The following is an 18,515-nucleotide window of genomic DNA, read 5'->3' as shown; positions in this document are numbered from 1 at the left end:
CGTTGCGCTGACGGTGTTGTATTTTTGTTTTCATTCTGCACAGCACCACAACGTTGAGTGAGATTGTTGGAGGCAGTCGCACATACATGTGTCACGCGTGTTGAATACTATATCATTTTGCCCAAAAAAAAAACCAAACGTACAGACACAATTTCAATGTGTTTTCGCTTTTCGTGAATATTGTTTTTAGACGAATCGTCGATTACATTGACCGAATAAATAGAAGAAGCGACCGTAGAAAAGTTCACATCAATTTTTAGCAGTTCGGTTTTGAACGTGCATCGGAGTTATTGTGTCGCAAATCTAGTTTCGCGTATAAATAAAATTTCTATGGATTTTTCATCGAAGCAGTGAAACGTGATAATGAGCAACAATCATTTATGAAGCAAACGTGCGATATTGACCTAATGAGCTTTTTGTTAGCGGAAAAAAATAAAACGTGAATTTTAATAATTATCTACGAAAATTATGTGTGACCATTAACAAATTCGAGACAATTATTGTAAGCGTTTAGTGTGCTAATTGCGTTCTGTATTTTTTTCGAGACATTTGTAACATGTGCAAATAAGCATCGAGTTAAATCAAGCGAGAGAAAAAGATTCAGGAAGCATTTCAAAGACGAAATCAATAAGCAGCCATTTACTCAAAGACCAAAACAAAGAGGACGTTTTTCGCATATTTTTCTTGCCAATAAACTACGCAACACGAATTGGTTGGAGTTTTTTCTCCTACGAGATTGTCGTCATCGACGGAAGACTGTAAAAGCAGCAGCTCATCGTTGTAGTTGTATGTACATATGTTTTGTGTTTCTTTCATTCATTGAAACGAAGTGCGGTGAAAAGGGAAATAAACGCAACGGGCAAACAATAAACAAATCGAAAAGACAGGCGCAAATGCGTTAGTGTGAGAAAGAGTCAAACAAAGAGGAAGCAAGAGTCGACACATTGTGCAAACGTGAGCATGTGTTGAGGCACAAGGATAAAGGAGGTACAGATAGAAAAAGGATATCCACACATACACACGCTGCATTGAAATTGTATGCCTGTGTGCGTGAGTGCCATTGTATGCGTTAGCCACGGATCTTTGTACGTGGAGAAAATCGATATATATATATATTGAGGTAGGCATTCTCACACAATCGAACAAAACAAATTTCCTTCGTCCAAACAAACAGAACAATTTCGCTGTTTCTTCAGCAGCTGATCACACTCTGCAACCGAATGAATACTTGAAGAGTACAGGCGAAAATATAACGAAGGCAAAAATCGATATTCGATGCAAATTATAGACGTTTGGCATTCAGGCAAAAACCAAAAGCATTTACATACGTTAACTTTATTTTGTCGAGCAAACACACACTTTTCGACATTTCGCACAGAACCAAAAACTCTCGAAAGTGGCTTTGACTTTAAGCCTTCAAAGTGCGTGACGCGATGTGGTCGATCGTAAAAAAAAAATTCACTTCCAATTGGAATGATTTTATTGGCATCGTTTCGGTTAACCGTTTTCTCAAAACGATTTCTAATGCAAATCGTTGAATTAAGACGACAAGAAAACCTGATTGACAATCTAATGAAAACTAAAGCTAAATATACATGAAGCACTAATATGCTCATGCTCATTTGTTGCAGTCGAGTTGAATCAGCTAAAACAAATGTATATATAAACGTTTCAACGCGTTCATTCGACATTATAAGCGAGCAAATGTCATGTGTCGACTTGAAAATAAAAATAATTTCAAAAGCCCTTTCAATTTGGCTTGAGCTACCACACATATGCAGACGGTTTCAGGTTACGTGCCAAACAAACATCGTATTTTCTGCAAAATAAACAATCATTTATTGATGATGAATAGGAGGCAAACAGCGCGATCACACGCTAGCTCAAATATGGTTCATATTCATTCGATGGTGTGCACTAGTATTGGTGTGCGCTACTATTTACAGTCACGAACATGTGCCTCACACATCACGGCATGTGCTCTGCTCTGCTCTACTCTGTTCAGCTCTCTTTTTCAACATAGAACGCGAGCCGGTGCCTATGTATGTGTGTATGTGACCGATATGTATCAATACAAACAGCTGATACTACTCGAATTTGGTGTGTTTTTATTCAGCGTTCAGCGCATATTAGACTTTCGAACGTAATAAAAAAAAAATTCTATTTTCCTCGATTGAGCCAAGAGAATGTGGCCTGCAATTTTATTGTTGTTGTTGTTTGGTTTTTCTTTATCTATCGAAATTCTTAGTCATAAAATCGTGAAATTGACGATCAAACACAAGTGAAACGTCGTTTGTTCAGTCGATACGATTCCAAGGTGAAATAACTCGGCAAAAGTACACTGCGTTTGCAAACATGTTTTAGCGGCCGCAAAACGCGCGACAGTGGAAATGTTCAAAATCCGTCCACGCACCTACCTTCATAATATTATTATCATAGGCCATTAATTATTATGGCTAATGCGCGAATGCGCATCTCAATGATGCGTGCCCATTTTGTGTAGAAATTTCAATACGATTTTGACCATTTCACCAACAAATCGTGGCACATCCAATCAACGCATTCATTGAGATACTCAAGATAATATTTTCATTAAGAGAATACACGGTTGACACAATTTTGAATCAAAACAAAAATACAAACAACAACAAAATATTTGGCTTGTTTTGTGCGTTGTTTTGCTTTCGAATTTCTGGTATTTTGCAATATTATTCGAAAATATGGTTTGAGTGTAAACATTTTCGACGATTTGACCCAACACAATTTTTCTGTCGAAGCTAAGTTCGTGCAAATTTTCTACGCATTTTTCTTTGTTTCGCTTGTACAATATATTATTTTGTCTACTCATTGGGTGCGTGTATATATATAATTGTAAATGAATGACATTGGCATGGCGTAGAGACGTTGGACGAGCCTTTTAAGTGCGATGCATAATTAAATAAAATGAGGGAAAAAAAACAGAGTTGAAAAACAGTTTTATTTTTTTTCTCTCGGTTTATTTTTAGAATAAATCCAGTCATCGTTTGGCATGTGGTAACAACAGCCGCAGAGAATCCAATCGTTGAACCTTTTAACTTAGCACTTTTCTCAGACGAATGCGTTTCTATGCAAAATGACAAACGGGTTTCCAATTTTATAAATGGCTTGGACGGTAACCATACCGAAAAAATATTTTATTGCCTCTATTTGAGTGCATTTTGCGCCTGAAATGTTCGTGTTCACATGTTATTCGTCGAACGTCTTGGGAAATATTCATAATGTTCTCAACTCCCTCTCTCTCACTCTCCGCTTCTATCTTTCTCAGTTGTGTGTGTGTGTCGTAAATTTAGCGATGATTAACTTTTTGGACGAAATAAAGTGAACGCTGACGGCTATATTTCACCATAAGCGCCCGATGTGTGATGAGTGTCTTGGGCCAAGTAACCAACACAATCGATAAATCACGAAATTCAAAAATAAGCGAACTTATGTTTGGCTATCTATTTCAAAAATAATATTAATCAAACTAGGCAACCATCCAAAATGCAGTGTGAGTGTGTGCGACGATGTTTTATTTTTTTTCGCCAAAAAAAAGAAGAGAAAAAAATAACACATACGTATATCTAGGTGTGTTTTCGCTTGCTCGAACGAACATCTGAATTTTGCAGTCATGTGTTTTGTTTTCTTGTTTTCCCTGCGTCGCACATTCATTCCGGCGACTTTTGTGTCGCTTCTCGGTTCAAGTGCTAAGTTGGCTACGTTCAAGCGTATTCCATGTGAAACCGTTAATTTTCAGACTTGCAAATCGATAAAATCGACTGATGATGATAGAAATATTGTATTGTTCATAGCATGACTATCAGCGTTCATCATCCGATCGACCCATCAGTGTCTCCCAATGACTTTATTTTCGTATCAAATCCAAATGCGCAATAAAACCATCTTTTTCTGTTGCTAATATTATTTTCATTTTTTTTCTTGCCCAACGCCTTTCATTTTTTTGATCGGGTTGAACAAAAAAGATGCCTAATCACGTCATTTACAACGCGCTGAGACGTGTGACTCTGAGATCGTATGATCTACATGTTTTTCCCGAAGAATTTTCATTCATGAAACGAAAATCTAGGCAGCAAAAACAGCGAAGTGTAAACAAATACTGTGGGCAAATGGCGGCACGTAGCGTGCTGCCCATCAAAATAACAACACACACACACACACTAGACAAATAATTGGGAAAATGTGACAAACAAAGAATCATCATTTATCGACGATTATCGTAAATTTTATGCCATGAAAAAAAAGAGAATCGCAAAAAAGCGACGCCACACGACTTGTCATTGTATGTGTGTTTGCTGAAATTTTCATTTTGTACAAAATAATTTCAATTTGTTTTTCATTTCGTTGACCGTTTGTTGTTGTGAGTGGTTTGTGATTTCTAGAAAATGCATGTGTCTCATCGCAACTGTCCATTATTGTTTCTACTATTTCGCCGTAATTTTAAACGGTGCGCATCGTTCACGTTCGAATGAAATTTATAAAAATTTCAGACACATCGAGTCATGGCGAACATACAACGCAAGAATGTTTTTCACACTCCACAGCCGAAAATTGCTACTGTATTTCACTCATTCATAACAACGTCGTCATTCGGACTCGAGTTGGTTTTTGCGCAATTTTCGTGTTGGTTTGCCTCAGTTTCATGAAATTATTCAACGAAGTTGGTGCGACTGCAGCCAAATTTTTTCATTTTTATTGCAAACTCACCTGACGCAAACGATATAAAGAGCAATGTATTCCGAACTCGTTTCAAATAGAAAAAATTCCAACATTTCAATATTTTATTTCTATTTTCAGAATTGATATCCGTGATTATTACAAAGACAATCGGAGCTGTCATTTGAAATGGCCGAGAAAAACGGAATCGTTGCCGATCCCATATCGTCCGATGGAAGCGAAGAATCGTGGATTTTGCTCGACGAAATGGATGAAGCGATGAACGAAGAGTTCAACACGACGCCAGCGGAAAGAGAAAGTAAAATTGCTGACGATTCAGCTGACCAAACCACTTCAACTGAAACGTTAACCCAGTCGAATCACGTTGAAGTGGCTGAAGAGGAAATTCCCACAATCGTGACGGAAGAGATTGTGGATGATGCATCAAACTTGGAGCCGATCTCATCGGAAGCATTTCAATCGAATGACGAAGATGAAGAGGAGGATGTCGACGACGGTACTGCACATTTACGCAGGTTAGACCACAGATTAATACAAACATTTTACTTAAATCCGCCCATATAATAGACTCTTTCGCTAAATTCATACAATTTATTGCTCGTTACAGTCAGTCATGAGCAGTGTTAAGTGCCTAGCTTAAAATAAATGTTCATTCTAAAACAAACATTTCAATTTTTAAAACCCAATAAATTCACTTGTAAATATACGTGCGAAGATAAAAGCACATCACGTTTCATGCACGCCACATTTGGTTGAACAAACATCTAGTGAGATAAATTTACACGAGACACTGCTGCTCCTTGCCCGTTACCGACAGATAAAAGTGTTCGTAACTTCAGTGGCGCGGTACAAAGATTCTGTTTAATTAGGCATTTGCCGACTCTCTTGTCTCTCTGACTAATGTTTTGTGAGATGGAAAAACCAACGCTGAACTGAACGGAATGAACTGAAACGAAACGAAGTTGTGCACTCTCTCTCTCTCTCTCTCTCTGTTGGTGAAAACAATACAGAATTTAAATTTCAAATATTTGAATAAGAATCACAACATCGCACATGCACATGCACAATGGCATAGATTTGATGCATTTGATATCTACAATTTACAGTCACTTTGAATGGGTTGATGTGTCTGTTGTAGGTCTGTTGTTTTTTTTTGTTGCTTTCGTCGAGTAATACAAGGGAATTTGCATCGCATCTCAATCGCATTGCATTGTAAGACGACCCAAGACATGTGAAACATCTTAATAATTCATTGCAATTAATTGCAATCTAATAGCTTCTGTTTGCCTTTCTTCATTCTATTTATTCATTTTTCACTTTTCGACTACACGTAAAGTTGAGTGTACGGTTATCATCGAAGGCACTTCTCGCATAGAGAGAGCGATTTAAATCGCACGTACAAAAATAAAATCAATTGAATTGAATTGAGTGTTGATTGAAATTGTGCGATGCCGTTTAATGGCGATGATGATGATGATAGCAATTACACGATTTTATTACTTTTAAAATAGTTCAAGGTTATTTCGGTGCTGCTTAGAGCGCGATGAGCCATTGATTTTCACTTAGTACAATGTAAAGTGACGTTGATTTTCGCCTATAGTGTAAGTTTGACGAAACCGAATCGAAATTTGAATATGTATCGATAGCAAAATATGCTGAATATGATCATTTTGAAACAGAAGCGCGTCGATATTTTGTTTCCCTTTTTTTTTATTTGCTTACGCAAATGTTTGATTGGTCAAGCTTGCGATTAAATCATTTATCAGGCGTTTTTATTTGAAATCATGCGAACAAATTGATGAGGCAATGAATAACTGTTGTCGCAATACCGAACTAGTGTGGTCTGTCACAAGTGATTTGAAACGACCACAAAAATCGAATCGTGTTATCGGCGATTATTATTGGAAAAAAAGAGGAAGTGGAAACATAAACTCTCTCTGTAAGGCATAAACAAAGTACACATTTGCAATGACAATGAATTCAGAATAAACAGAAATTTCGAAGGGAAAATGCTAGGATTTCAATTTTTAAGCTGATAGCAGACTGTTTTTATATTTGTTGATAAATAAAATAGTAACAAACGGATTGCATTTTTCTTCTTCTTTATTTCCAATAGTGTTCTTGAAAAGGGCAACACATACGATGATGTGAATGATGATTCTACAACGGACGGCAGCATCTCAATACTTGGTGACCATGAGATCAATCAAGGCCGTTTCGAAGCAGATGATTTATCTATAAATACACCATCGCCGCAGCCATTGCAAATGTGGATGCGATGCAGTCCAATCGATATGACCATCTGTGCAAAACGGCCGTTTGAAGCAAGACCACGTGCGATGAACCGATGTCAGCAACCGACATCGGTTGAAGAGCTTGGATTACCGCAGCAGAATATCGTCGAAGATATTCTACAATATTTGGAGCGACTCAACAACTTTTTGTCCAGCATCTATCTATTGCAAGTGCTTTTACTCTTCTTAACCGCTGGTTCGGTGGCAATTTTAGCCATTATCTACTCACGGTATTCGGCTTGCAAGCTTGAAGTCAAAGATCTGGAGCAAAAATTGTACAGTGCAAAGATGGACAAGTATCAAATTGAAGGGAATTTGGCCCGATGCGAATATCTCTACGAAATGGAATTAGGAAAATCAACAAACAGCAACGTTGAATTTAAACCGGAACGAGACAGTATTGATAATAATATGCCTGCAGTGCATAGTGAAGCAAATTGTCAATTGAATGGACCAAGTTGTGATTGTGTGATTCAACCCACTAGATTATCGGACGAATATGTGGACGAAATCAACGAAGATGCACCAATGGATTATGGTAAAACCGTTTGGACTGGTGCCGGAGACGAAGTACTAGCAACAAAACAACCATTCAAATCCAAAGAACATTTTCTATCTGAATGTGATGACGCGAATAGCCTCTTTTCCGAATATAATCGTGAATATTGTGAAAATCGAAAGAATCGTGCCCGTGGCGAACCGAAACTCACCTCAACCGAGGATGATGGACAATCGTTTATTGTTGAGTACAGACAGGGTGTCGATGAGATCAAGCCAATTCTTCAAGACATTGTCGATGAACCAATATTAATTCAGCCACCAGTTGATGACAGCTTTCGTACCAAAACGAAAGGTAATCATGCAAAAGGCCGTAGAGACCATAAGAAATTGGAAAAAACCAACGGGAAATCGGATAAAACTCAAAACTTCGATCACAGTTTGATTATAGTAGATAAATTCGATGAATTCTCATCCAAAGAACATGTCGATCGTAATGAGCGAAAAGAACGCCGTGATAAGAAAATCTATAAGGAAAAGAACAGTGATAAAGAGAAGAAACGAAAAAATGATCGCAAATATACCAAGAAATACCACCAAGACAAAGACCAAGGCAAATTGAATAATAATAGAAATGAACGCAAACGTGATATGGTCAAAGTCTACGATCATCAACATGACGATTAATACAACTCGATCAACACAATCCGTTGAGCTAAGAATATTTTAAACAATTAATTTAAATTCAGCTACTTATTAGTGATTTTTAGTCCATCTTTCGTTTAGACTATATATACGTATAACATTTATTTAAAATGATCCCATTTTAATTAATTAGCAAAGAAGAGGAATCTGTTTACATTAGAAACGAGTCTTGATGTATATCTTTATGTGAATGGCAAACCACATACACTTGCATTGATTGGAGTCTATAAGTCGCGTATTGCTATCTATGTACTATATTTCTGTTTTTACTTCAGAATTGGGAACATGCCTACATGGAAATCGAGATTATTTTGCTGATAATGAAAAGCTATCTGAGGAATACACCACATTTTGGGACATTTCAAGTCGTTTGTTCACGCACTACTCCATCTCAGAGAAAAATTTGTAAATTTATTGAAAATGTAAATATGAAGAACAAAACTGCTAATCTAAAAAAAAAAATTAAAAAACACTCAGGAGCAAATAAAAAGGACAAAAAAAGTTGAAATATGTTGTAATTTCACACCGTGAACAGAAAAAAAAACAATTTTATACATGTTGGAGATAGAGTAAAGTCCCTTTGACATCAATTTACAAAAAGATAAAAAGCAATCGGCAAAATGTGTTCAATATCACCAAAATCCTTATATGATCGGATCACTTGATCTGACACTTCCCAAACCAAAACTTTGACACTATCGATGTTTTCACAATTTCAAGCTAAATAAAGAGAAATGTTTCGTTTTGAATTCACAAAATTATTTGCTGTTGAAATTTATATCAATGAAGTGAGTTTGCTTCCATCATATTTTTGGCTTTTTGGTTTTTTTTATTGGATTTGTGATGTGAACCGTGAAGTTTAAATACATTGTAGATTTGATGAAACAAATTTTAATAACTCTGTATTGATATAGCAATAGAAAAATCTGAAAACCGATTAAAAAAAATTGAACAAAAAAAATGTGTGAAAAAAATTAAATATTCCGAGTTTTATTATGCATTTTATGGTCTTTGATTCTTAGACGAAATTGTTGATTGCGGCTTAAAAACAATATTCACTTTTTTTATTCAATGACTAACAAAAAATGTCTATTATGAGCTAAGGTGATAACTGTTTGCGCAGCAAAAAGAAGTCAACTGAAAGAAATGTCTAATTTATGGTTTATTGTTATTTGAGAAAGATTTTCGTGTTTGTTTTATTTTTGTACAATTCAATTGCGTATTAGGCGATCTTGCTTCTTATTTACGACTAAGAAAACTGGGTGTCCAACGCTTTACTGCTGACGGTGGTGCATTTTTCTCTTCCAACGCTTTCTCTTGCATTTGATGCAGTAGAATTTGTTGATTCTCTTTGAATTTAGCTAATGGACTATTGAATTGTTTATAATATTGAAGAACATCACGAACATCATCGACATCGGCACTTGACACGGCTGTGAAATGAACAAGAATAAAAGCATGAAATTAGACTTTTCAAAAGTTTCGTCGATTGTGACGTTGATAACACTTACTCTTTAAAAATGAAACTAGATCCAATAGTGTAAGGTCATCATCGTTGCCAGTCCATCGATCCACATGGAACGTATTTTCTGGGTGAAGTTTTGTTGCGTTCGGATCCCAATCGATAACAATAACTTTTCGTAAATCACGATTAAGATTGTCTAAATTTTTGACATGATGCCCATCAACAAAATGTGTGGCATCTCTCACGAGCCTATACATAATGTAACCCTTTGGATCGAGCGCGTCTAAAATGGGAAAAACAGTCATGCCTTGATCTGCTGTATAAACAACAATCTCATAGTCTCCGGCCAATTGTTCGAGGAAAGCATCGACACCTGGTCGCTTTTTGAATCGCCAACCAGTTTTGTAGGTCCAGTCTGGGTGCACGAGTACATCTTTCATTTCAAGGACAAGTGTGTATTTTGGCTGATAATAGGGTGGTTTCAGTGGATCTGGCAATAGTTTTTCACGTGATGGCTCTTGAATGATTTTCTGGTAATAAGTTAAGGATTTCCACATGCGTTTCAAGTACTGTTTTGGCAGCGGTAAAATACTGAATTCATCTTCAATAATTTGACCGTCAGCATCGCGCTCTGGTGCACCCAAATCCACGACTACCCATCCCGCTGCGACTATTGTAGACACACCGAATACATAAAAACTGAAAACAACAACAAAACATATGTTAACATCATGTTCAAAATGAATTTAAACACTTTTTGAATTACCCCAATTTCATTCGTTTCCACGATTTCTCTTGCTCTTTCTTCTCATCTTGTTCCTGTTTTTTCTTTTGCTCCTGAGCTTCTTGCTCGGCATCTACTGCGGGCGATGTTTGTGGAAACAACGTTGAAAGAATTTGTGTTGGTTTCTTCGTTCCATTTTCCAAATCTGTGTGAAAACCAATTTACATAATCGGAAAGAGTTGTCATTTCAAACGAAGGTTCATTGCAATCGCATTAAAAATACACGATAAATATGCAAAAAAAAACATAACTAATTCTAACCTCACCTTTTGACGCAGGATTGCAGAAATGCCTATAAATGAATGAATTTGAAGTGATATTTTGCTGTAGTTTATTGTGCAAAATGTGCTGTGAACCATAATAACACTTTCTAATTTGCGGCAAATTCTTAAGCCTGGCCAGAAACGAACTACAACATCTTAGGCTCATCTTGCCGTTTCCAGCTTAAATCGTTATTTTCTTTTTGATATCCGTCTTTATTTCCAAATGGTTTTTCGCATTTCGTGTATGAAATGCAATGTGACAGCCTGACCGAAAGTACTCAACGCAACGGTACAGCTGACAGTTGGCTGGTACTTAAGCAACTGTCAGGGCCGACAACATACAAAACACACATACACGAATTTGCGACGCATATTTAACACGAACGAACTTGAAAATTATCGTTAAAACGTCATTACATTCAAACAGTAGATGTGAAAGTGACGCGACTGACATTTTCAAATCAAAAGAAAGGAAAACAGTTGTACAACTGCAGCTACACTGCGTTCATCGCTTTGTTATTTATTGTTTTTTCCATTAGTTTATAATGTCTGCAATTGTTGCGACAGTAATTTTGCATTTAAATAATTGCTCGAGCTAAATCAAAATTTATTCACGCGGAAACATAAAGAACATTTAAAGTTTGACTTTGCCAAAATATACTTAGAATGTGAACCAAATTTCTAAAAAGAAAACATCCGAAAAGAACAAATATATCGTAAAGGGAGAGAGAGAGAGAGTGAGAGTCGTAGGCAATAACCGAAAACATAACCTCAAATCATGATAATACTTATGATTAGATAGAATTAAACAAACAAGTTTTAAAAAACGTTTCTGTAAATATTTTTTTATCAAATACACACAAATCCACACACACACACACACACAAACAACGTCGAACGATAGAAGGATGTCAACGAAAAATTTACTGCCGCTACCTGAGCTAGAGTACGGGGATCAAAGAGCATTTAAGCAGGTAAGTCCAAGAAAGAACATCAAATATTCGAAATTTTATCTTAACGTTTTTTTTTTTCACACCAAATTGTCAACAGAGAACACAAAATGACGGATTGCGATCACGGAAACGACCACCAAAACTCAACCAAAAGCAAAATGACTCAATTTACAATCGCAGTTTAAATCATTCCGCACCACATGCAATTTCATTCCGACAAAATAACACCGCCAACAATTCGCTATCTAGTGATTCGTTGTCGTTGACAAGTTCCGTGTATCGATCAAATTTACGGGAGTCATATTTTGAGCAATGTTTTGAGGTGATCGATCGTCTTGGTGTCGGTTCGTTTGGTGAAGTGTTCAAAGTGCGTAGCAAAGAAGATGGCCAATTGTATGCGGTAAAAAAGTCACTTCAATTGTTTCGCGGTGAAACTTCGCGACAAGAACGCATCGAAGAGGTTCGGCGATACGAACAATTCAGTGAGCACGATAACTGTATCACACTGCACAAAGCCTGGGAACAAAACGATCTATTGTATATGCAGCTGGAACTGTGTAAATGCAATTTGGAAACGTACGTTATGCAAACAAATGGTTTGCTCAGCGAAAAAGAAGTGTGGAACATTCTGGTGGATTTGTTGTTGGCCTTGAAGGCTCTGCACGATCAAAATCTCATTCATTTGGATATCAAACTGGAAAATATTATGATTAGCGAAGATAATGTATGCAAACTTGGTGACTTTGGCTTAGTTGCTGACCTACGTGGGGTGAGTTACAATTGTTTTCTTTTCTTTGGGTCAATCCATCCAGTTTCATAACATTGAGAAATGTTTCCGTTTGTAATTTTAGCCAAATTTGGGAAATTCATCGGAAGGTGATTGCAGATACATTGCACCCGAAACACTTCAACATAGTTTTACAAAAGCAGCGGATATCTTTAGTCTCGGCATTACAATCCTTGAGCTCGCCTCCAAATTAGAACTGCCGAAAAATGGTTACTTATGGCACACATTGCGAAGCGGAATTTTGCCTGACCATTTTCTACCACGTAAGCCTTTTTATGTCACTTTCACTATATTCTGAAATTTGAATGAAATTTGGAATTTTTCTGCCGATTTTTCGGTTTTAAAAAATGATTTACTCGAACCTTTTTTCAACAATTTTGTTCGTTTCTTTCAAATAGATTTATCTCCTGATCTACAAAATGTCATCAAATCTATGATGCACCCGAGACCAGAACAAAGACCAAACGTTGACGCATTGTTGGCGGTACCGCAAATTAAGAAAATTCTGCATCGTCGTCGCTGGATGAAACCCTTTGTCAGAGTCGTGAGTATTTACGTTTGATCAATCGCAAAATTCAATTCTCATTTCGAGTGATTCCATCATTTCAGAAAAAAATTTCACGGAATTTAATGGGCCGATTGCATGCACTGAAGATGTACATAGTGAATTTCTTTGTGTCGCTGTTCTCCTTTTTCAAACTGAAGCATCTCAAAAGACCGAACCAGCCGCATAACATTGCGCTGACATCAACACCAACCGCACCAACAATTGCCATTCAACCCACGTCCGACGACTCTTTCTTACGATTAGACGATTCGGAGATTGATTTCGAAGAATCTCCAAGTAATCGAAGCATCAACAGATCACATGGAAAGCCGCCCGAATCACTTATTGTTAATTCAACACCATTAAATCATTACAATTCCCAGGGCAGTTTTCGACGAAGCCGCATCATCGGAGAAATCTCTCGAACTAGTTTGGTGTAAGTATTTTCTAGATATTTGTGCAATGTTGAACTTTGATATTAAATTGGCGACTTTATTCAATAGGTTCGACGATAGTGACAGTCATCACGGTAGTTCAATTGTAAACGGAGTGTCACCACTCAAACGAAAGAAATTGTTCGAATGCTCGGACGATTCAGACTGATACGCAAAACAAACAAATAAAACTGAAAATTTAAAAAGAAAAAAAACCCATTGAATCAGGAAACTTCAGAAGAATTAATTCTAGAGAGTAATGAACCTAGGCGATCGAAATGTATCGTTTCTAATTTCATAACCCACCAAAACACGCACAAATCTAATCTCGTCGATGGACTAACCAGTACCTTATCCCAAATCAAGAAAACAAAATCAAATCAAACACAACTCATTCGATCTCTCACTCGCAATGGTGGAATGGATTGAGTTAGACTTAGTTTATATATATGTTATCGACACGCATTGTATTTAATACGACAGAATGTGTTGTCCAATTCTAATCTATTGAAATTCATTGTAAGCGTACGGTAGAAAGAGGAGTAAAAACAGAGGACGTTTTAAATGATGGTTTCATGTACAGAAAGAAAAAACTGGATTTAAATCCCTTTATACTTTTTTTTTGATATTTTTTATACAATTTTGTTCAATTCATTTTGTGATAACATTCGGAAGAAAATTTACCATTTATATAAAGAAACATAAAATAAAAAAAAAAAACAAATTGATCTGAAACTAAACAAAACAGGTGTGTTTTCACTCATATGCAGAGGTGCATTTTTATTTTTCGAAGAGAACATTGTCTGAGGCAAGGATTTTAATGGCTGTCAACAAAAGAATAAAATAAAATGCAATCGTTTTTGGTTTTATCAATGTGTGATTTTTCTTTATTTTTATACTTTCTATTTTTAATAATAAATTTAACGTTAACATTACATCGAATCAATAAATGTTTTTTTTTTAGTTTTTATTTAATTGTTTTGTTTCGTCGATATATTTACATATTTCATTCGTTTTTTTTTTCTCTTCACTTGATAAATGGAGATAGGCGCTCTCATTAAGTAAAACTGTTCTCTGTCTTTCAATTTTCTTCCTTTTATTGACCTTACAACTGAGTGACTTGAAAGGTGAGTGCTTTTAAAATCAGCTCATTTGCTGGAAGAAGATTTTAATGTTGGAATTGTGTGTTGCATTCGCGTTTCTTTTTATCTTTAAGTTTTCTTTAAATCGAAATTACTATCTCGTGGCTTCAGAGTTTTTTTTTTTCGACCACTTTTTTTCCTCTTCATATTGATTGATAAAATAATCTTATTGACATGTTAGAAAAGTGTATTTGAAAGCAATTGTGCGGCACATAGACAAAAAAAAACAATTACGAAGCATTCGATTTAATTAAGTAATACAATAAAGAATTGTAAACTAAAACAAAAAGTAACAAAATTTTGATTTCAAGGCGATTTTGTTGTTGTTCTTCAATCAAACTTATCTAACTGATACACTTTTCTAGCCAATAAAATGTCATTCTAATTGATTTTGGACAGACTCTCTGATATTTATTGCATTTATGTTTGTGTCGTTTATTACTTAATAACTTAACCACTTCTTTGATTCAGGCCGTAGTTTGCATTAGTACAAAAGCTACATTTGCTCTAGTTTTTTTTTCTTTTTGCAAAAGTGATCGCATTTCCGTTTGTTTGCTGTTGTGCGCGCGTGTACACCCACGAGCGGTTTGTTTTTACTCAAAACTTACTTTGGAACGGTCGTTTTTCAATTTTTTGTTCTGTTTTTTTTTATTTAAAGAAAAGATAGTCTTTAGAGAAGAAATAAATAGAAATAATAAATAGAGTTGTAAATAAATAAATAAAATTGGACAGAATCGATAGAGATATGCAGAGGGTAGAAAGAGAATTAAAGAGAATAGCAAAGTGGAAATTGTGTGATGTTCAGTTAGAATGAACGAAATGGTGATTGGGTTACACCGGAAATGGGCAACATTTCTCTACCATTCATTTTGAACATGGAAACAATTTCAATCGAATTTACATTCAACTGAAGGAGTTGTCTTCATGAACGTGATGAAGCGCATAGTTCATTTTGCCCGGTGCCCGGCTAAAAGCGTGCCTTCAACCAAATTCATTGCAACTATTTTCCGAACTGTAGCTGTTTTCCAAAGGGATGGAATCAACTGCTTTTGCGAAAATAATTGAATGAAAATGTGAAGTTTTCGTTTGGTAAGAATAAATAACTAATCATAAGATCACTTAGAAAATAGAATTATGAAGTTATGCATATTGATCTGTATTGAATTGACAGACCAAGAATAAAGTTTTCGTTTTTTTTTTGGATGAGGTAACGCTGAAGCAGTGTCATAGCGAGTGTTTCAAACACATTTTCAGGGTCACTTAGTAGATTCCGTTCATTTTAATCATTTTATCCTTTTATTCCGATTATCTGCATCCTCTTTGTCAATCGAATCGTTCAAAAATTGTCCTAACTTTTTTTTCACTTGTTTTCTGTTCGGTTTTTAGTAATTTAATTGACTTTCATGAATTCATTGATGAATCCATGTCGTGGGATTGTAACACCTTTTCGGTCGAAATGCCGTACGCGCACAAACAAAAATGCGGCTACTAATGAAGCAATTGCTAATACTAAAAGTAACATAACTAAACCGCCAACGAAACTTGGCACTGACATACATATCGTTTCAGCGTCCACTGTTCGCGCTTGCACCACAACCGTATCGTTGCTAGCTGCATTGTTGTTGTTCAGAGCAAAGTTAACGTCGCCCGGAGCGACCACTTGAATCACACGACTAGTATTGACATCGGTCATTTCTTGTGCAGCACGTTTGTATACTCTGGGCTTAACAGTGATTTCCATTGTTTCACGACGTCTTCGTGCACCGCGCAAATCATCCAATCCTTCAACTGATCGTGGTCGTCCGCCAATTGTAGCCAAATTACCGTTAGCCTCAGCGTCTAGGTCGTCCTTTCGTTTAACAGTGCTGTATGAGCCCGAGTGGCCTGGTGGAGGTGGAGGTGGTAAATGGACTTCGTCTCGTTTGCTTTGGGCTGGCGGTGTATCGATTTTGTTGATATTTTCAGAGGTTGATTGTGCTTGTGGTGGTGGTACTACGTCTTGTTGGTTCTCTGAGTAAGCGCCTATTTAGTGAAAATGAATAAAAGAACCACATTAGTATTTCTCAAACAAGATCCAAATGCGCTAATGATTTGAAATATTTTTACCTGAAGCATCAGCTGGATGTCTTGGATCTGGGTATGCGGCTGGTGGCAATCCATATTCGGATGATGGTAAACCGTATTCGGAGCTCAAGCCAGCCAATCCGAATTCACCGCCGATCGATGGAGCGCATTTTGGCTCGGGACAGTTGTATCGGCACACTTGGATTACACATTGGAAGTGCACATTCATCGAGTCTGGGAATTTGAAGGCTTGGAAGTATGCAAATGACACAACCGATGCGGATGGTCCAAAGTTTTTGATCTTTTGGAATTTGCTCATGATCTTTGGCCGGGTGACGCAACCATTTTGATCGACCAATTGGATTGGAGCACGTTTACCATCGTGAGCAACACAGTTTCGTACCAGCATATCGAATTTGTTTTCATCGTCTTTAATAGCCAAAACCATTGTCATTGTTTGACCGATCTTCACTATTCCAGAAACCTGTATAATGATAGAAAGATGAATGTTGTTTTATTAAAATTATCCGAGTAAAATCAATCACAAACACACCTCGGAAGCCCATGGACCTTTGCCAACTTGAATTTGCATCCAGCATTGCAGGTTATCGCCCAAGAAATTGGCCGTGACAGCGTGCATCATATCGACTTGGAATGGTCGAAAAGCCACTTGTTTCTCATAGAAATCGTACCAGGTACACCGCAATTTACGTGCCTATATTTAGCGAACAAGCAATGAACGATATTACATTACATTAATCAATAATCATCATACAAAATTACAGTTTATCAAATAGAATTGTGTTTAATGGTTCGTGGCAAATTGAATGTACCATTCTAAGAAAGTGCGAAGATAAAATGCGATGAAACTCACCTGATCCCAAACTTCTTGTACGTATGGATCGTATTGAATGATAATGGTGTTTTCAACGTAGCTACCCGATGGGGTTGGTGCACCGAATTGTTGAGCATTGTGATTGGCTGAACTGCTCATACCGCAACTGTTCAAAAAGATTTCAAAAGTTGCGCTCAAATGTCCGCTGCCCGGTTTCATGTGAACACAATGACCGTCGCTGTAGTATCCCTTCGAAAAGATCATACCGTAGAAGGGCCGATCGAATTCGATATTGACACGCATGTGCGTTTTTTCGCATTGCACTTGCAAATTTTTAATCTGTGGACTGTCGTTGGACTGTGCACCGAGTGGCCATTGTTCGTCGGGCACTTCGTTTTGTGCTACTTGATGCTCCGGTATTTGAGGTGGTGCTCCATAAATTGGTGATTGAAGCGCTGGTGGACCATACACAGATCTGTGCTCTAGCGGTAATGCCGATGAATCAATTATTGGAGCGTCACTGTTAACATTCTGTGCAAAATGAAACGAGAACAAACATTAGCAAACAAATTTCCATAAACACATTGATCATCCATCCTCCAAGCCGTAGATATATATATATATATCAATCAAGCAAGCCAGATATATGGAGCAAATGCACAGTGAGCAAGATAAATTAATGCTAAAACTGAAGCGCTGAATCAATAAAGAATTCAGTGCCATCAGAAAAATAGACCAATTCACGACTGGTCCATATACGAGTTTTGCTACGATATTCTAACATTCCTCTGAGCGCATAATTTTTTTCTCCGTGCCTCGTTTTTTCCATTCGTTCGTTCGTTCGTTCATACGTTCGCCCAAGTCTTCGCGCTACACAAGCCAAGCGAAATCTTAAAGTAATTTGCTTGTATGCACACACATGCTCGATCGATCTACTGGCACAGTTTTTTTTTATAAGTCTATCATCCAGGTTGTTGAAGATTGCTTTTTCTTTTCTTCATACACGCTACACGATGTGTGTGTGTGTTTTT

General features: G+C 36.8%; 5 protein-coding genes across 10 annotated transcripts in view; 3 read left to right on the top strand and 2 right to left on the bottom strand.

Moving 5' to 3' along the window:
• The window catches only part of LOC129575250 (protein canopy 4), a 381,491-nt gene that overhangs the window by 320,803 nt on the left and 42,173 nt on the right, over window positions 1-18,515 (top strand). The gene's annotated exons all lie outside the window — the stretch shown is intronic.
• Window positions 24-9,189, top strand: LOC129574562 (uncharacterized). 4 transcript variants are annotated; one of them, XM_055456760.1, is made up of 3 exons: window positions 24-786; window positions 4,834-5,228; window positions 6,830-9,189. In XM_055456760.1, the coding sequence occupies exons 2-3, from the start codon at window positions 4,882-4,884 to the stop codon at window positions 8,190-8,192; spliced, it is 1,710 nt and encodes a 569-aa protein (XP_055312735.1). In that variant the 5' UTR covers window positions 24-786; window positions 4,834-4,881; the 3' UTR covers window positions 8,193-9,189. The 4 variants fall into 4 exon arrangements, with proteins under 4 accessions (XP_055312735.1, XP_055312914.1, XP_055313002.1 ...); XM_055456939.1 differs by having other exon boundaries at window positions 49-987; XM_055457027.1 differs by having other exon boundaries at window positions 49-1,120.
• On the bottom strand, window positions 9,172-11,018 carry LOC129575092 (mitochondrial import inner membrane translocase subunit TIM50-C-like). Its single transcript, XM_055458050.1, has 4 exons — window positions 10,726-11,018; window positions 10,442-10,604; window positions 9,722-10,374; window positions 9,172-9,643 (listed from the first exon to the last, which is right to left on the bottom strand). The coding sequence occupies exons 1-4, from the start codon at window positions 10,886-10,888 to the stop codon at window positions 9,450-9,452; spliced, it is 1,173 nt and encodes a 390-aa protein (XP_055314025.1). The 5' UTR covers window positions 10,889-11,018; the 3' UTR covers window positions 9,172-9,449.
• On the top strand, window positions 11,066-14,188 carry LOC129574885 (membrane-associated tyrosine- and threonine-specific cdc2-inhibitory kinase). Its single transcript, XM_055457515.1, has 6 exons — window positions 11,066-11,696; window positions 11,773-12,444; window positions 12,527-12,725; window positions 12,861-13,006; window positions 13,072-13,445; window positions 13,513-14,188. Exons 1-6 carry the CDS (start codon window positions 11,631-11,633, stop codon window positions 13,610-13,612), a joined length of 1,557 nt encoding a protein of 518 aa, XP_055313490.1. The 5' UTR covers window positions 11,066-11,630; the 3' UTR covers window positions 13,613-14,188.
• The window catches only part of LOC129574295 (cuticlin-4), a 33,641-nt gene continuing 29,408 nt past the window's right edge, over window positions 14,283-18,515 (bottom strand). For 2 of the 3 annotated variants that reach the window (XM_055456327.1, XM_055456229.1), the window contains exons 3-6: window positions 17,524-18,015; window positions 17,203-17,364; window positions 16,692-17,133; window positions 14,283-16,607 (exon numbers count right to left, since the gene is read on the bottom strand). In XM_055456327.1, coding sequence (XP_055312302.1) covers window positions 15,976-16,607; window positions 16,692-17,133; window positions 17,203-17,364; window positions 17,524-18,015 — 1,728 coding nt within the window. In that variant the 3' untranslated portion in view covers window positions 14,283-15,975. The remainder of the gene's footprint in view (window positions 16,608-16,691; window positions 17,134-17,202; window positions 17,365-17,523; window positions 18,016-18,515) is intronic. The other variant, XM_055456136.1, reaches the window with a different exon arrangement.

The sequence above is a fragment of the Sitodiplosis mosellana genome, unplaced genomic scaffold, assembly GCF_009176505.1.
Source record: "Sitodiplosis mosellana isolate CC-2019 unplaced genomic scaffold, AAFC_SMos_1.0 Smas_scaffold_1, whole genome shotgun sequence".
NCBI classification, from domain to species: Eukaryota; Metazoa; Arthropoda; class Insecta; order Diptera; family Cecidomyiidae; genus Sitodiplosis; species Sitodiplosis mosellana.
This window is presented reverse-complemented; position numbering and strand designations above follow the sequence as displayed.

Bases quoted from the DNA above. Each gene is read 5' to 3' on its own strand.
- LOC129574562 (XM_055456760.1), top strand. From the start codon at position 4,882: ATGGCCGAGAAAAACGGAATCGTTGCCGATCCCATATCGTCCGATGGA. The intron at 5,229-6,829 runs GTTAGACCACAG...TATTTCCAATAG, and splicing joins GGTACTGCACATTTACGCAG to TGTTCTTGAAAAGGGCAACA.
- LOC129575092 (XM_055458050.1), bottom strand. From the start codon at position 10,888: ATGAGCCTAAGATGTTGTAGTTCGTTTCTGGCCAGGCTTAAGAATTTG. The intron at 10,605-10,725 runs GTGAGGTTAGAA...GTTTTCACACAG, and splicing joins CTGCAATCCTGCGTCAAAAG to ATTTGGAAAATGGAACGAAG. The intron at 9,644-9,721 runs GTAAGTGTTATC...TTCATTTCACAG, and splicing joins TCTAGTTTCATTTTTAAAGA to CCGTGTCAAGTGCCGATGTC.
- LOC129574885 (XM_055457515.1), top strand. From the start codon at position 11,631: ATGTCAACGAAAAATTTACTGCCGCTACCTGAGCTAGAGTACGGGGAT. The intron at 11,697-11,772 runs GTAAGTCCAAGA...AATTGTCAACAG, and splicing joins ATCAAAGAGCATTTAAGCAG to AGAACACAAAATGACGGATT. The intron at 13,007-13,071 runs GTGAGTATTTAC...CCATCATTTCAG, and splicing joins TGAAACCCTTTGTCAGAGTC to AAAAAAATTTCACGGAATTT.